General features: G+C 34.7%; 4 protein-coding genes across 5 annotated transcripts; 1 reads left to right on the top strand and 3 right to left on the bottom strand.

Annotated features, from left to right (window-relative positions):
- Positions 1 to 231: 231 nt before the first annotated feature.
- On the bottom strand, positions 232 to 2,336 carry LOC119839687 (NADH dehydrogenase [ubiquinone] 1 alpha subcomplex subunit 13). The gene is made up of 3 exons (XM_038366104.1): positions 2,156 to 2,336; positions 1,666 to 1,886; positions 232 to 586 (listed from the first exon to the last, which is right to left on the bottom strand). Exons 1-3 carry the CDS (start codon positions 2,256 to 2,258, stop codon positions 449 to 451), a joined length of 462 nt encoding a protein of 153 aa, XP_038222032.1. The 5' UTR covers positions 2,259 to 2,336; the 3' UTR covers positions 232 to 448.
- Positions 2,337 to 2,525: 189 nt separating this feature from the next.
- Positions 2,526 to 3,577, top strand: LOC119839670. Its single transcript, XM_038366075.1, has 4 exons — positions 2,526 to 2,903; positions 2,982 to 3,151; positions 3,336 to 3,416; positions 3,494 to 3,577. The coding sequence occupies exons 1-4, from the start codon at positions 2,651 to 2,653 to the stop codon at positions 3,575 to 3,577; spliced, it is 588 nt and encodes a 195-aa protein (XP_038222003.1). The 5' UTR covers positions 2,526 to 2,650.
- A 132-nt stretch (positions 3,578 to 3,709) lies between these two features.
- Positions 3,710 to 5,872, bottom strand: LOC119839692 (V-type proton ATPase subunit D-like). Its single transcript, XM_038366110.1, has 5 exons — positions 5,606 to 5,872; positions 5,268 to 5,506; positions 5,095 to 5,176; positions 4,249 to 4,351; positions 3,710 to 3,867 (listed from the first exon to the last, which is right to left on the bottom strand). Exons 1-5 carry the CDS (start codon positions 5,870 to 5,872, stop codon positions 3,710 to 3,712), a joined length of 849 nt encoding a protein of 282 aa, XP_038222038.1.
- A 163-nt stretch (positions 5,873 to 6,035) lies between these two features.
- LOC119839605 (mucin-5AC-like) lies at positions 6,036 to 14,467 on the bottom strand. 2 transcript variants are annotated; one of them, XM_038365992.1, is made up of 8 exons: positions 14,251 to 14,467; positions 13,234 to 14,160; positions 12,580 to 12,681; positions 12,108 to 12,179; positions 10,674 to 10,780; positions 9,868 to 9,926; positions 8,140 to 8,227; positions 6,036 to 7,865 (listed from the first exon to the last, which is right to left on the bottom strand). In XM_038365992.1, the coding sequence occupies exons 1-8, from the start codon at positions 14,335 to 14,337 to the stop codon at positions 6,443 to 6,445; spliced, it is 2,865 nt and encodes a 954-aa protein (XP_038221920.1). In that variant the 5' UTR covers positions 14,338 to 14,467; the 3' UTR covers positions 6,036 to 6,442. The 2 variants fall into 2 exon arrangements, with proteins under 2 accessions (XP_038221920.1, XP_038221921.1); XM_038365993.1 differs by lacking the exon at positions 12,108 to 12,179.
- Positions 14,468 to 15,971: the final 1,504 nt, after the last annotated feature.

Here is a 15,971-nt window from a genome sequence, read left to right as displayed (position 1 = left end):
TTAATGTTTGTTAGCCAGTTTAGTAACGATAGATAATAAGAGTTTGAAACAATGGTTTATTCTAATGGAATTTAGACAAAATTATATAAAATCGTCTCATTACTTCTGTTAAAATTTACCAATGATACTAGAATTTTGAAGGAGTTGTGTATGCTGTTTTCACAAAAAGATTCAAAGACTGGCCAATGCGCAAAAATTTGAATAGGATTTTAGACAAATAAAAAAAAGATATTCCTAATATCACCTTTATTTCAACCAACTACAATAAATATGCCTGAACTTCTTACTGTAGCAGTAACAAACGCAGCAAACTTTAATCTAGCAAATGTGAATGTAACATTATTACAATTCCCACAAGATCAATCTAATTATTTCAAGACTTTCGCAGTTCATTTTCCCGACATGATGCTAATAGCAGAAGAACAGGCATAAATAATTTTTTTTTAAGTTAAGCCCAGAAGTTCATTTCTGCTCTCTGGTACCATGCAGATGGGTCAGTGTGGGCATAGTATTCATGGAAGATTGGTTCTACTAGTGCATCAGGAGGCACTAGCTTGTAGATACGCTCTCCATAGTATGTGCCAACCTGAAAATTGAAAAAAAAAAATCATTTCAGTATATCAACACAGATAGGAATCGTATAACCATATAACCATAGATAATAAATATGTCTATATCACCTAAGGATCAAGGATTACTGACTGAGCAAAAATGTTATAGCAGATTTAGCAATGCTGTTATTTTGTCAACCCTATAAATATATTAAATTAGCTGCACGCCCTGGTACGGGCCAAGTAGTCTTTAATCGTAATTGAAATAATATAAACTATCCTATCATTTAAGTTGGATCAAACTGCACATGGTGTGCAAATTTGATTATCCATTGAGTATTAAGGAGTTTATTGCGGACAAACAATGTAACACATAATTTATATAATATATAAAAGATATAGATAGGTTAATGGCTTTAGTGTTTATTGTTTATTTAATATTGACCAATAGAAAACAATGTTATCTGTGAGCGTCAAAAGCTATATTTCAATTACATATTTGTCCAACTGGAGCAGGGCTGGGACTGGGACAAGCAACTCATTATAGTTTATAAGTCCTATTAGAGATCAGGGCTGTCCATGTAGAGGTAGTGCCTTTGCAGAGGCTTTAAGGCATAAGGAATAAGGAAAGGGTTGACAACTGGAAAAAAAAAGACTGCATAAGGAAATGGGGCCCTGAAGTTCAAATGCAAAAAAAGAGATTATATTTCTGTTTTTTTTTTCACATCACCTATAACAATTGTATGTATATGATTTTATCTACTATAAAAGGTGATTTTATCAATAATTTTTTACGATTCTATTGTAGTGGTTATGTTTAAATAATACTTTTCCACTACATAAAAATAAATATCCATTTTAATTAAAAACTTGTGGTTGTTCAAATATTAGGAAAGTGTACTAAACTTCGCTCTATTGATTATCATTTGGAACCTATCAGTTACCATAAAATATTCTAAAGATAGTTATAAGTAGTTCAAAAGATGAAACTCAACAGGATGGAGGGGTAACATTACTTTTGAATACTTCGATAAATCATGATGCACAGGCATTATTTTACATGAGTACCAAAACTGTTGCAGGCTGGAGGTAATCAGTAATTATTAATAATTACCTCCCATCCAGGAACGTCGCGCATAAGCTCAGCCTCAGCGTCGCGGTTTCTACGCAATTGTTTTAGATATTCACGGTCTCTTTCCGCCAACATCATTGGGTAAATGGCCATCTTGGCAGACCGCATCTCTATTCTGGTCTTGTCAACCTTTTTGGAGTTCAAATAATATAGATATCCAGAAACTGCAGTCACACCAAGATATCCCGCGAACCATGTGAAACCTGAAAATAGAAGGTAAAATTTGAACTTGTATAATTTTAGAAGATATGAGAACTGTAATTAATAATAATTTTCCGAAGAACAGATGATACTGTTGAATGTTTATAAGTGTGACTAAAAACAGTAAATTATTATAATTTATACACATGGAGCAAATAATCTAATAGACAAGTGTAAAAAAGGATTAAACTTTAAACTATTATAGAGAAACATAACCTATATCATTACATAATAATACGCTCAATTATTTTGGTGGGACTATCAAACTTACCGCTGAAGTATGATTTTGCCGGGACTCTTTTAAAGGGAATCGACTTATATCCCCCTGGAGGAGGCAAGTCTTGTTTTCGAGCTATTTGACAAGCCTCAGCCATTTTTTTGGCTTTTTAATTTCGACGGAAAATCATCTGTAATCTGTCAAATTTGTTGTGACGGCCATTGACAAGAGCAATACCTTTTAAATCTTAACCACAGACTATTAGTAATTTTAAACATGTGTTACTAAATAAATAGGTAGGTAGGTGCGTACTTACAAAAATTAGCTCCACAAAAATGCTATGCGAACAATAATAATTCCGTGGTAAATATCGTCAAAAAAAATCAATTATTTATATATTCGACCCGAAGGGATTTACAGATATCATAATTTACGTTCCTTTAGTAATCCTTTAGTTCCTTTAATCGCTTCTATGTACATTCTGAACTTTGCTAAGCAACACATAAACAATATTTGATAAAAAATTCTTATTACCTTGTATGATATAAAATGGAATCTGATACTATAAATGAAGAAGTTCAAGTCAATTTACCAGACCCTCCAGACGAAGAAACAGAAATAAAATTAAGACCCTTAGAACGAATTAAGTTGCATCCAAAGGCTCCAATAGAACCTTCAGCGTACGGAAAGGGTAAAAATTTTAGTAGGCCCTGGATTCTTCAGGACGGTCGAGATGTCCCAGCTAAGGGTAGTGAAATGCGTAATAGTTTTGGTGTGCCTAAAAAAGCTCCCCATACTGAAGGTATAATAATTATTTGTCTTTTTTATATGGAAACGTTTGAATGGAAATAATGAGTTTAGACTACTTTTCATTCTACAGGCATTCGAAAGCGCATGTTAAAAGACTTTTTTTGGGAGCAGATGCTTGATGAAGTTATAGAGGAATTGGCAACTTCTCAACCAGTAGCTGATTATTGTACTGAATACGAATCTAACTTCATAAAAGACGATTTTGAACCACGCAATCTTGAAATCACTGCTGATAAAAATGTATGTTATATACCATTACATATATACTATATTACAATATACATAACAAGCCACGTGTCCCGAGATAAAAAAAAATACATTTTTCCCTTTTAAATAATAAAAATAAATTTATATTATTTGTGTACTGAATATCATATAGAATCATATAGAAATAGTGGTGTTTGATTGCTTGTTTGTTTCATAGATGCATTTAAAATATCCATTATACGGCACCGGCTCTAGTGCTGTGACATATTACAGCGAAAGCGTGAAAAAGACTGGACCCGTAAGTTTTAAATATAATAATTTGAATGAGAATACGAAATATTTTGATATACCTGATAAACTAATTATTGATTTCAGGGTGAGATATTAGAAAAATTCCGTAGATGCCAATACTTCACAAAGCCAATGGAAGAAAGGCTGGATAATGGATGGGTTTTGTAGGTTTTACTAAATAAAATTTCTCTTCAATGTAAATTAGTTTTTATTTTAATCAAATCAAACAAATCGACTTCATACATACCAACATATATAGATTTCGTAATTATCTATAAAAAGATCTAGAACACAAGAATTTTAAAACAATAAGTCGTCATCATCCCAATAGTGAGGATAGCATACGGGTTTGAAATCTCCAGCAGATACTGTAGTAGTTGATAGTCCGCTTTTGGAATTAACGTTTACAAGAGCCTCTAGCGAATCGCGTTTCGAGTCTGAAGGTTTTTTATACACATCTGAAAGGCAATTAATACATATTTTTTTTATAAACTTTACAATTATTAAAAAAGGGGTCCAGCATATTCAAGAATTTTGAAATTCAATTTGAAACCAAGAAAATAAAGAATTTTAATATAGGTCTATATCGCACTACGATTAAACCGTTGCGGTTTTTAACCGCGTGCTTAGGGATACAAGCAATCGAATACAGCAAATTAGTTACTAAGATCCGTTAGTGCGGCCGCTTCCATTAGTGTTCTTTATTCACAAGATGATGCGTACCCTTATTATTATACTACTCTTCGATGATGCGTTTAAATCCGTGATGTTTTACCCGTAGTACGCTCGTAGTCTCACTTTAAAAAAATACAGGAAAATAAAAGTGCTTTCCATCTTACCGCTGGAATCTCCGCATACTTTCCTTTCCGTGGGCTTAGGTAATATACGGCCAAGATTTTTCTTTGCTTTCACCATTTTCAAGCGGTGGTATTCTTCACGTTCCTGAAATCATATTTTATTTATAATTTTACTAGCTGCACATTTTATCGTAATTGAAAAAATATAAACTATCCTATCTTTTGTTGGATCAAACCGCACTTTTTTTTTATGTCATAGCGGGCAGCTGAGCTGGTGGTTCGCCTGATGGTAAGCGATCACCACCGCCTATAAACATTCGCAAAGGTAGTAACCTCCGTGAATACGCTGCCCGCTTTTATGGAGTAAGGGAAAAGGAAAGGATTAACGACTGGAAAGAAGGAATGGACTGGGACGGGTGAGGAAAAGGAAACGGGCCTCCGGCTCCCCCACTCACCGTACGAAACACAGTGGCATGCCACTATTTCACGCCGGTTTTCTGTGGGGGTGTGGTACTTCCCCGGTGCGAGCTGGTCCAATTCGTGCCGAAGCGTGCTCGACTTCCACAATAAAACATATTGTGTTATACATAGTGTGTAAATTTGATTGAAATCAGTCGAGTAGTTTAGGAGTCAATCGCAGACAAACAACGTGACACGTAATTTACATACATTAAGATTATAACACATAAATATCATAAAAGTTTTATTGTAATTTAAATAGCGTAAGTAAAATAACACCATTTTTTTCTAGCTAGTTCCCTAGTAGTATCCTAACGTAAAAAAATTTATTTACATGTAATAGCTTAACCATTTTATACTTATGATTTTGGGTGGTAGTGACAATAGAAGTAATAAATAAATGTATTCATATTTAAAAAAAATGCATACTCTTTCATCCATTTCAGTTAAAATATAGTTTTCAGTATTGCGTAATTTGGGTAAGATCACTTTCTCTATGCCATTTACTTTCCTGAAAGTTGCATAGAAATTTCAAACCAATTTTACCAAAAACGAGCTTCAATTAAAACATAATAATTTGAAATATCGCTTTCATAATATACCTGAGTGTAGTACGAAGAGCTTCATCTAAGAGTACGCAAATGTTCCTCAAAGAAGCAAACTTTATAAGGATTCTAGTAACTTCTCGAAAAGCGCGCTTTGTTTCACTGGTACGATGTCCTCCAGCACCTAAGCCTGCGTAGCGAAAGGCATCACCTGCGGTGTGGTCCTCAATAGCTTGGAGTGACACGGTTGGGACGCCAGATATGTTTTCAGGGACTCTTTGCACACGGATTTGAGCCTGAACCAATGAAATACATTGGTCATTAGATTTCAATAACACTAGCAATCTATGTTTTCGTTGTTTGTTACGTAAAAAAACAATGCCATTTGAACTTACCTGACCAACATTTTCTAAAACCAATGCATTTGATTCTCCATTAGTAAACTTTATAGCGGCAAGAGATATGTAGGCCTCTTTCAGAGTGTGGCTAAGTAACCTTTGCACTGTGGCTAGCTCAGCTGCTGCCTGACGCCCTTTGAGGCGAAGCGCTTCGGCCTTTCTTTTTAATAGCTGATATCCTTTATTAACTTTTTCTTGTCGTTGTTTTATTTCACGTAACATAAACAAGGATGCAGTTACAGGGTATCGGTTTTCAGAATTCATTTTTTTAAGTTTTTTGAAAAGGACTATTGTCAAATTGATAATGATGAGGTGTCTAAATATGAATTTTCTCCTTTTAAAAATATGTGCTTGCCTTAAAACAGTTTTTATGACATAACACACGCAAAACAAAGAAATAAAAAACATGTTTTGGATTCATAATATATATTTTATATTACAATAATTATATCTATACATTTTAAAAATGTAATCTTTATCCTAATTTAATTATTAAAGCAGTCTCTGTCAATATTACAGTACACTATAGACATATTCGTTATCGCAGGCACAACACATAACTATCTAAGAGTATAGTTCATGTTAATAATAGTCAATAAAAACCCAACTTTAATGTGTTTAGGCTCTTTTTCACCAATGAACGGTTTTAAATGATGAACGATGTTTTTAAAAGCCCATATTTGGGTCCCTAGCGTCATTGAAATAAAACCCATCCATGGAGTAGTTGACTGGACCTAGGAAGACGAAATCGTTCGAGCCTAAAAACACATTGTCGGGTTGGGGTAATTGCTAGGAATCCGGAAGAATGTCCGTATCGATGATGTTCTCCAAATCTCAACTGTCCTGCCAATAATTATAGTTTCCCGGGGGAGGCGGAACCGGCATTGGAGGCCCATTGGGGGGCGGCACTCCCGGCCCGTAAGGAGAGCCCTGCGGAGAGCCATATCTCGGCCTGAACCACGGCCTACTCGTGTATTGATACTGATTTCCTGCATACGCTGCCAAATTTTGCCCTGTTGCGTTAGGATACGGATTTTGATTGGGCGGATATGCCACGTTAGGCATGCTCGGCGTTGGATAATTTTGATTCGGTATGGGTGTAGATGACGGCGAGAAGTTTGTTTGCGTCGTGTTCTGCGATATCGGCGTACTTCCCGCACCGTATGATGGGTTAATCGTCTGAGCTGTTGATCCATTCGCCGGGTAGCTGGGTGGTTGGTTACTTGTTTGATTGCCATTGTAATTTTGACTTTGGGTTGTCCCGTTGGCCGTGTATGTCTGTTGCTGTCCAGTTGGGTTTGTTGATGTGAACGATGCCGTCGGTGTCGTGCTTCCTTCAGAAGAAAAAGTCTGCTGATTCTGGTTCTGGATTGAAGACCCATATCCTGAATCTTGTGATGACGATGATATATAGTTCGTTTGATTGTTAGTTCCGATCGTTGAATCTGTAGTATCGGTGGAAGTAGTCTGTCCATTACCGTTACTGGGAGCTGGAGTGGTTTCTTGGGTCGGTGGAATCGTATATTGAACGTTGGGGTTTGTTGGTGGCATTGTTATGGCACCCGAATTAGCTTGCATTATGTACTGAGGTGGTAGCCCTGGATACTGTGATGTGGGAGTTATAAACGAGTTCTGAGGAAGTATTTGTTGTATCGGTGGCGGTTGCGACACCGGAATAGTTTGATTGGTGGCCAATGGCGAAGCGGGTGGTGGAGCAGCTTGTACTATGGGTATAGTTCCCGATACAGACAAATTGGGATTTGTTAATTGCTGCCCAGCGAGCGCAGCATTTAATTGTTGTGCTGAAAGTTGATTAAGATTGATGCCTGCCGGCATGAAGTGAGAGTTCGGTGGTAAATTCATAGGCATAATGGGCATGTTGTATTGGACACCCCCAGGCATGCCTAGCTGGTTAGGTTGTACTACTGTGACGTTTTGTCCTGGTTGTAAAACTTGCTGGCCGAGAAGGCCAGGTGGGAGTGCATTTTGAACTAGATTTTGAGGGTTCGTGGGTATCATGTACACCTGACTATTTGGCTGACCAATCACTGTAGGCATTTGATTAACATTTATTGGGTTCTGTAGAACAGTCATTCCTTGCGGCACGGTTATCATTTGAACGTTTTGAGCGGTGGTCTGTAGTTTGTTAGTAGTCAAATCTTGTTTCTGCCCATCTTTACTTGTTTGTATTTGAATAGAATTTCTATCTATCTGTTTTATATACATCCCATCGTGTGTTATTCCCGACGCTGATACGCTATAAAAGAAATAAAAATATTGATACGAAATAGAAATACACTTTGATGATATGAAAAGTTCGATAGGAGTAGAGTAGCTTATCAATTTTATAACAAATAAATTAATATTGCTCTTAATTTGTTCGTTCCTTTCTTTAGTCTAACAAACATATACGTATTTCTCATTTGACAAACAAGTTACATTCATTTCCATTTAATTGTGTGTGTAATAAGTATTATATTATTTATTACAGACTACTAATATGTTTATAATACTTTATTGTACAAACTTACTTGGTTTGCTGACCAGAAGATACATGAATAATGGTTCCATGAGCTGGATTAATCTTCATTCCCATGCTGACCACAGTGTTGTCTTTAGCTAATTATAAAAAATACACAATTAAATGCAGATATTATAAGGGGTTAAAATATGTAATAATAAAATCTACGCGTAGCTCAAGGTTTATCACATCAGTTCTGTATAAAAGACATTTTATAAAAATAACATACAATACTGCTTCTCAACAACAGGCCATATTTTTACCATCGCAAGAGCACAGCCTTCTTATGAATGTTCAAGTCATTATGAATTATGACCCCGAAAATTCGATTATGAATAATTTTTTAAGCGCTGAAAATCTATTTTTAAAGAGATATCATAGTTTACTGAATAAATAATAAATGTATTCTGGAACAAATGACTCCTGCTTCTTGAAACACATAACATAAGAAATGAAAATCTTGTAGTTACACGTCTATTGTGAGACAGCTATGGCATCTAAAATATTTAAGTAATTGTCGTTAAAAGGAGAAGCCCATCCGCATTGGTGTCCTGAGTTTGGTTTAGATAATGATCAGAACAATGGAATGCGTACCAAACTATATTCAGCTCAGCCGTCGTAGGTTGTTGTTTAGCGTTGCTGGAATTTGAAGAACAAGAAAGGAAAGATAGAAAAAAGGTAACAGCTAATATATTTAGATCTAGAAAGAAATAGTTTAAGGCCAATGCTACATAAGTAAATTGATTGCTGGCACTACAAACTTGAGTGATTATATATCAATGACGCAAATTGCCAATTGCTGAAAAACTTTTACGCAATTAAACGCCAATAAGCCAATTAAAATTTACGCGGATTTTTGCATTGTTGCGAAAATTTTGAAATAGATTAAAGATGATTGCAGAAAATCTATAATACATAAGAAAATAAAATATTAATGAAGACACTTAAACAAAAAGATATGCTAGATAAATTATGGCCAATAAAAGGAGAGTTAACTACACATTAAAGTAAATTAATGTAGGGCTACAGGATTTTATGTCAAATGTTCAAAATTAAGTGAAAATATAGAATCTAATACAGCGTACACGCAATTGTTTTTTCCCACGTGACACATGTTCTACTTAAGGTGACAGAAAAATTCTGAAAAGGCTAATTTTATTATGGGTAGAATATAGTTGAGTCCAACATTGGTTAGTATTGTGCAGAAGAGTAGTCCTTTCGCCTGTGTATCGATGGTCCATTTTCCCTTAAAAATCATTAGAAAAACCACGCATAACTTTGGAACTGAACTAAACAGGGATCTGGAAAATGTTAACGAGATTGTTCCTGTAAACGATTTCATAAAACCAAAATACAATTAAAAAGATCTAATGCATATTTAACTCCTCTCTCGTATGTCCGGCTGGAAATATCTCCTTCTATAGAGTTGCTAAAAAAATGGGAAAAAATGTAATACGATAAACGAAAAAATCATCGAAGCAATAAATAAAACGCGAAGCACGATTCCAATTCTGTACTATTTAAAATCTAAAGAAAAACACAATTAATATCAATTCTGACAATATAAAGCTATAAAAAATGCCCGAGATGAGTTGAAGGATTAATTAGTGTACATTTCTAATTTAAGCTGTGTGCTCCGAGTTTCTAGATGACCATATTTTATGGCTGGAAAGAGAACATCGCGATTTAATCCAATAACAAATCTCGGTAAGTGATTTCGGTGAAATCTTCAATGTACCTGCTACTGGGGTCCAGGAGCGCGAATCTCGAGACGAGCTCTTGTCCTGGCTATGCGACCTGTGCCATCATATGAAACAATATACACACACACCTTTAGACTATGATTAAAACGACATAAACTAATGACGACTAATGTCAAAAATGTATCAGTTGACAAATCAGTAGGTATAGATTTGTCCCAAAGTAAATCGATTTGGACGTTCGTTAAGTTTTTTGGTAACATTCCAAGCGATAATTTGAAGAATAATTTTAACATACATATTAGAATTTCGATTTAGATCAATATTTTTAATCAACAGTAAAGACCTTTTATTTAATTTTTAAAAGTTAATGATACAAATAATTCTGCCTTTACAGTAAGCAATAGAGATTTCATTATTCTTTAAATTGAACTTGTTTTTAACTTTAATTTAATACTTTATTAACTTAATGAAATATCGTAATTAGTTGAAATCCACGTTCCATTAATTAAAATCCAGATTTCCGTAGCATCTTCGTAGTGATCTTCTTCATAACAATGAGGCCGAGAGAGTGAGCATAATTTGGAAAAAAAGTTAACCTGTAATAAGGATATTTAATAACTACCCTCATTGAACTTTATAGCGGGACCCATGCATTCAGGACATAATGATTTTTTTCAGAATACACATTCTAATTACTAACTGATGTTTCATCCACATTACACCTTGTTTCTGCTGTTATGTTAAAAATGATTAAAAAAAGTGCCAATATTTGTCGATGCTTCATCTGAAACTTATTCCTCTGAAAAAAAAAAAAATTTTAAAGGAAATAAAAAAAACTCACCCAGCAGGGGCAATTGGTCGCAATTGTAGTTGGCTCGGCGTTCCATCAGACAGCCTTTTTTGACCGCGCGATTCTTGTGACATATTTTTTGTATTTGATGACGACGTCTGAAAATTGATAGTTCTAATATGGCATATGTGATATACAATTATTGTTACATTTAATCTACAGAACCCAAAATACCAGTGAAGTGAAAAATTAAAGGCATGAGAGATTGTTATTAGCAGGATTTTTGTAACATTTTTAGTGGATTCGCCATCGGAAGGGACAAGAAGTGGGCCTTTAAAAGGACCAAAATTTTAATCTGTATTTTTTCCTCATAAATAACTGTGTCATGTTATAAAGGGGACATTTCTCTGCACTCTGTAACAGTTACGGAATCGAAGAATCTCATTTGGCTGGTTTGTTTTTTTTCGTCCACAGATATTTTGTTCCTCTATTCAAAGAAGGTTACAATAATTTTCGGTATTATTAATTAGGGGCGCGTATTCCGTTGAAAACGGCCTCTTCGATTAATGCAAATACCAAATTACACAAACATCACGGTAAGCAAACGATTGTGCCTGATAATATAATGATCTACAGTGTCTTCAAATAATTTTCTAAACTGAACGGGTCCACCAAACCCAATGAAAAAGAAAACTGTCAAAATATTTTTTTTTATAAAAAAAAAATGTTTTTAACAAGAAAATTAACAGCCTTCAATTTATCTGACCTAAACTAAACTTAAAAGAGGACCACCAGTTTACCCAGTAAAAAGTTACGAGGTAATAAACAAAAAATAATGAAGTACAGTTGATTCAATAAAAAAAATGTTTCAAAACTTTTTTCCCTCCCTCCTTTTTTTGAAGTCGCTCGACACTAAAGGGTTTTGTTTCTATACAAAAGCTAGTATTAAGAAATATGTTAAAGTGAACCAATTTGTATTATTTCCAAATTATGTTGTTTAGTCAATTGCCATATTTTCTTAATAGGGCCATGTAGTGCACTTTAACGCATATTCCGTTGAATAAGTGCATGGAAAAAGAAATGTTTGGCTCATTATGATGGTTGTAATTTGTTTTCTCTATTATATTTTTATTGATATTGCTTTCCCTTGAAAAATTGTCAATAAAATTATAATTTTACAATAAAGTGCACTCATATCAAGATTCATTTGACGTTTACTAATCTTTCTACAACTGAAATAATCTGCTATGGAATACGCGCCCTCAAACTACTTTCGTAATGATAAATTAACATGTAAATATTCAAAGAATGTTTATGTAAGTATTCAATATCAAAATAAATGATTTCTGGATAGAGATAAATGAATGATGAGTAGGTATAACAAGGTCAGCATAGATATGCAAACAATTAACAAAAGAAGTAAGCAAAAGATAAACAAAATTAGTATGTGGAAATGCTAATGTGGAACATATTGCATTTGCTCACTGATATAATTTGCGGCGAGGAGGCTTGACCGGTCGATATTATGTTTATAAGAGGAGCACTGCTTGCTATGGGCTGTTGAGAAAATTCAAATTTATTACTCAAATGGATATTTTCTACTTCTTTCAATTGTGTAATGGAAAAATTACTTTAAACAACATATATGATACAGTATACACATCCTTTCCTCAAAACATTACATTTATTGAAGACAAATTCAATGTATAAAACAATGACGCAGCTTATAATTGAAATTAATAACAGCAAAATATTTTTAACATGCATATGCAATAAACGTCATAAATTCAGTGGTGTATAACTTCAAAATATTGCGACAATTCAAAGACACTTCTAGAAGTCTTATTTATTTAATAAATGTTTGAGTTCGAGTTTAATTAATATTTGACGTAAATTAGTTATTTTTGAAAGTAAAAAATAATTATATTATTATTTATTTATATAATATAAAACTGACCTTCTGGTTTAGCTGCATTATTGTCCCAGTTGCCTGTAACTGCTGCAACTGGGCAGTAGATAAGGGCAAGGTCGTTTGTTGGAAGCTATTTGCAGGTGCAATCTATAATTTAAAATTATTAACACTGGTAGATTGTCCAGGGCCATTCTAATAATGTAAGAAAGAATAAGTATTTTTATTGAAACAAAAATAACCTTGTAGTTTTCCGTTAAAACTAGTGGTAAATGGTAAAACTATGTCATGACAATTAAAAAGTGCTTCGACAAGTCAAATTAAACAAATAAGCATTAAAAATTCTATACAATATAAAAAAAATGCTCTTAAATTGAAAATGAAAATTTTCTATCTAAATTCCCTTTATTGTTACAGATATCCAAATAATTTAACATTTTTCTAAACATCCCGTTCCATAGCAATCGTGAATAGCATTTTTGCTAATCCATCTCAAGTATTGGTACTGTCTTAAAATTGTTTGTTTAAAAAATACATGTATATTTTTTTTTTGTTTCCACGACTGTAAGCACATGCTTTATAATATAGATGTCATTTTATTAATCATATATATAATAAAGTAACTCTTGATCTCAATCATTGCATCTATTCCTAAAATGAATTGTATAAAACGGAATGTTAAAATGTGAAAAAAACACTTACAGAAACAAATTGCTGTGGCTGCAAATTAGTCAGACCTGTTTGATTTCCAGTCAGATCTTGTAACTGCTGGTAAGGGATTATCATAGTCTGCGACCCAGGCACAGTCCATTGCATGTCTGTGCCTTGGATGTGGTACCTTATGTCCTTATCACCCTTATCAGTACTGTATAGGATCTTCTGTGAAGAGCTAGTGCTCTGAGCAGCACACACAACAGGGGTGGCTGTAGCAGAACAAACTGTAGTGTCTGCCCCCGTGAATGTACCTTGGGGAAATGTTAACCCGTTTGGCAATATCATTGACATGGATGATGGCACCCCACTGAGCCGCAGCTGTGTTACATTGACTGGTTGCATATTGGATATATCCACAATCTGTGTGGGACCAAAATTATGCTGTTGTAATGTGCCCAATGATTGTGCTAGCGGTAGCGATGTAAAGTTTGTATTTGAAACTTGAACCCCTGGCTGCACAATGGGTATTAGCTGGCCATTTTCTTGGTTAAGTACATATTGCTGTTGCGGGAGTAATTGTAACACTGTGGGTGGTCGGACTGTCATTAATGGTGTTGAAGGAGCGACGCTCACCACGGGCGGAATAACTGACGGGTTCGAAGATGTGTTTAATGTAGATGTCGATGAAAGAGCCACAGTTACAATAGGCGGAGGTATCGGCGGCGGTGCCGTAGTTGTGGTTAACGCTGGAGGCGGGACGTTGAGTGCAGGCGGCGGGCCTCCGGCCTGCGCCGCGCTCCACTGAGCCAGCTCAGCTCGAATCGTCTCTATGAGATTCTGCGCTAGAGAACGAGCAGCTGCTAATGCCTCTGAACGCGTATGTTGCAATGCAAGATGCAATGGTTCAAATTTGTCACTTTTTAACACAGCAGACACGCCTGTTTCCGAACGGATGTATTCGAGATTTGTTCCATTCTGCAAAACAATGTTTCATAAAATATGAATTTTGAAGTAGATCAACGTATTAATGTACAAAATGAGCCAGAGTATGGACTATCAACTTACGGGCCCTAGAATACGGGATTTAATGTCAAACGCGGCTGGCGCGTTGTCAAGGCCTATATAAACTTTATCTATAAGACCTCCAGACATTGTTTCCGAAAGTATTAAGTAAGATTTGCTAATTTATTTACCAGCTTTCGTAAAATGCATCTTTTTAATCAAATTGTTTTGACATATAGATATTAGACACAGGGCAAAGACTATAGCGTACTATACGCCTCTTTCATCTCTGGATTATAGAATAGATAATATAGGTGTCACAGCGCCATGATGGCGCTGGCAACCCCACGTTTACGGCACCGATTAAGTACTAGCACAGATGACATAATACTATACTAGCAGTTACTATTTTACAGGAAGGTTGATAATTTTCCCCCAACCACTAAAACTAATGCCTATAGAACATCATGGGTTCTGATGAAATAAAGCAAAGCAACTGTGTTTTTTATTATATAAAGACACTAACAGCAAAGTTCATAAGTTATATCGATTACTTTTTTCCTGATACTCATGCAACAAACAATGTCTAATCTGTAATGTGTCATATTATGTGTGATAGAATGTTAACTTTGCGATCATTATTCAAAGGCTTTAAGCCTTTAAATAATGATTTAAAATTTTTCAATTTCTAACTTTACGTATAAAAAAGGAAACTGGAGAATGTAAACGAATGTTGATTATAATTATAACTCTCTCTCTGTAAGAAAAAAAAATACGAGTGAAAGAATTATTTTGATACAATAATTAGTTTCGAAAATTGGAACGCTTGACGAGAATTCACTCTAGATTTGTGGAATATTGTGACATACCTACTTAATACGAGTATATTACTTACTCTATGGTACGTCATCGCTCCGCTAGTGCGCTCGTTGCGCTTTCGCGGAAGGGTATAAAAAGTATGGACGAGGGCAATAAAGAAAAGGAATGGGAAGGGCAAGAAAAGGAAACAGGCCTCGGAACACAATAACAAATTAAATTTTACTTATACTCCTATAACTTTTATTTTATAAATTATGCAATCATTTAGCAAAAATTTAAGAGGTAATGGCTGGTATAGCATTATGTTATCTGTGGTAATGGTTATACCACAACAATTTAGATTGGTAGAAATTCTACCAGATGGCGCTAAGCAACTTTAGAATATTGTTAATCGCGATATCGAAGTGTAGTTGCAAGACATTAAGTTCAAACATTTCACTGATTCAGTGAACGGTAATGAAAGAAAATGGATAACGTCAAACTATTGACGTTAAATTTTTGAACGACAACGCTATTTTTATTAGAGCGTTGTCACTTATATACAATTGTACGACAAGTCGGAGGTCTGATGGTCAATAAATAAGACGGCGGTAGCGTATTACCGTATTATGCTACCGCTACTAATAGTTAATACCTATACCTTCACATGTTAGCGAAGAGCATGTATGTAGTAGAATTTATATTCGCCTTATTTTTGTATTTCTAATCGCCGACGTGAAGCTATCCACAAAATTCATCACGAGATATTTGCCGAGAACTCCTCTCCCCTAAGTGAGATAGAGTGATATTGAATTCGACCCCTTCATTCCCCTGAATGCTTTACCTAATCGATAACCCCTTAAAACCGAGGCGATCCGGTAAAACTACAGAGTCGATTTTGATTTTGAATAATAATAATAATAATAATAATAATAAACACATTTATTGTCAACATCACATAAGGAAATTTAGACATATGAACACAA

Source organism: Zerene cesonia, chromosome 4, assembly GCF_012273895.1.
Source record: "Zerene cesonia ecotype Mississippi chromosome 4, Zerene_cesonia_1.1, whole genome shotgun sequence".
Taxonomy (NCBI): domain Eukaryota; kingdom Metazoa; phylum Arthropoda; class Insecta; order Lepidoptera; family Pieridae; genus Zerene; species Zerene cesonia.
The sequence above is the reverse complement of the archived record's forward strand: the minus strand, read 5'-3'. Positions and strand labels throughout refer to the sequence as shown.

Coding starts and splice junctions, on each gene's coding strand:
- LOC119839605 (XM_038365992.1), bottom strand. CDS start 14,337: ATGTCTGGAGGTCTTATAGATAAAGTTTATATAGGCCTTGACAACGCG. Junction 12,682..13,233: donor AGCCACAGCAATTTGTTTCT/GTAAGTGTTTTT, acceptor TTTAAATTATAG/ATTGCACCTGCAAATAGCTT. Junction 9,927..10,673: donor CGACCAATTGCCCCTGCTGG/GTGAGTTTTTTT, acceptor ATGATGGCACAG/GTCGCATAGCCAGGACAAGA.
- LOC119839670 (XM_038366075.1), top strand. CDS start 2,651: ATGGAATCTGATACTATAAATGAAGAAGTTCAAGTCAATTTACCAGAC. Junction 2,904..2,981: donor AAAAGCTCCCCATACTGAAG/GTATAATAATTA, acceptor TTCATTCTACAG/GCATTCGAAAGCGCATGTTA. Junction 3,417..3,493: donor GCGTGAAAAAGACTGGACCC/GTAAGTTTTAAA, acceptor TATTGATTTCAG/GGTGAGATATTAGAAAAATT.
- LOC119839692 (XM_038366110.1), bottom strand. CDS start 5,872: ATGAATTCTGAAAACCGATACCCTGTAACTGCATCCTTGTTTATGTTA. Junction 5,177..5,267: donor GCTCTTCGTACTACACTCAG/GTATATTATGAA, acceptor TGCAACTTTCAG/GAAAGTAAATGGCATAGAGA. Junction 3,868..4,248: donor AGTATGCGGAGATTCCAGCG/GTAAGATGGAAA, acceptor ATTGCCTTTCAG/ATGTGTATAAAAAACCTTCA.
- LOC119839687 (XM_038366104.1), bottom strand. CDS start 2,258: ATGGCTGAGGCTTGTCAAATAGCTCGAAAACAAGACTTGCCTCCTCCA. Junction 1,887..2,155: donor GGCAAAATCATACTTCAGCG/GTAAGTTTGATA, acceptor TTCTATTTTCAG/GTTTCACATGGTTCGCGGGA. Junction 587..1,665: donor GCGACGTTCCTGGATGGGAG/GTAATTATTAAT, acceptor TTCAATTTTCAG/GTTGGCACATACTATGGAGA.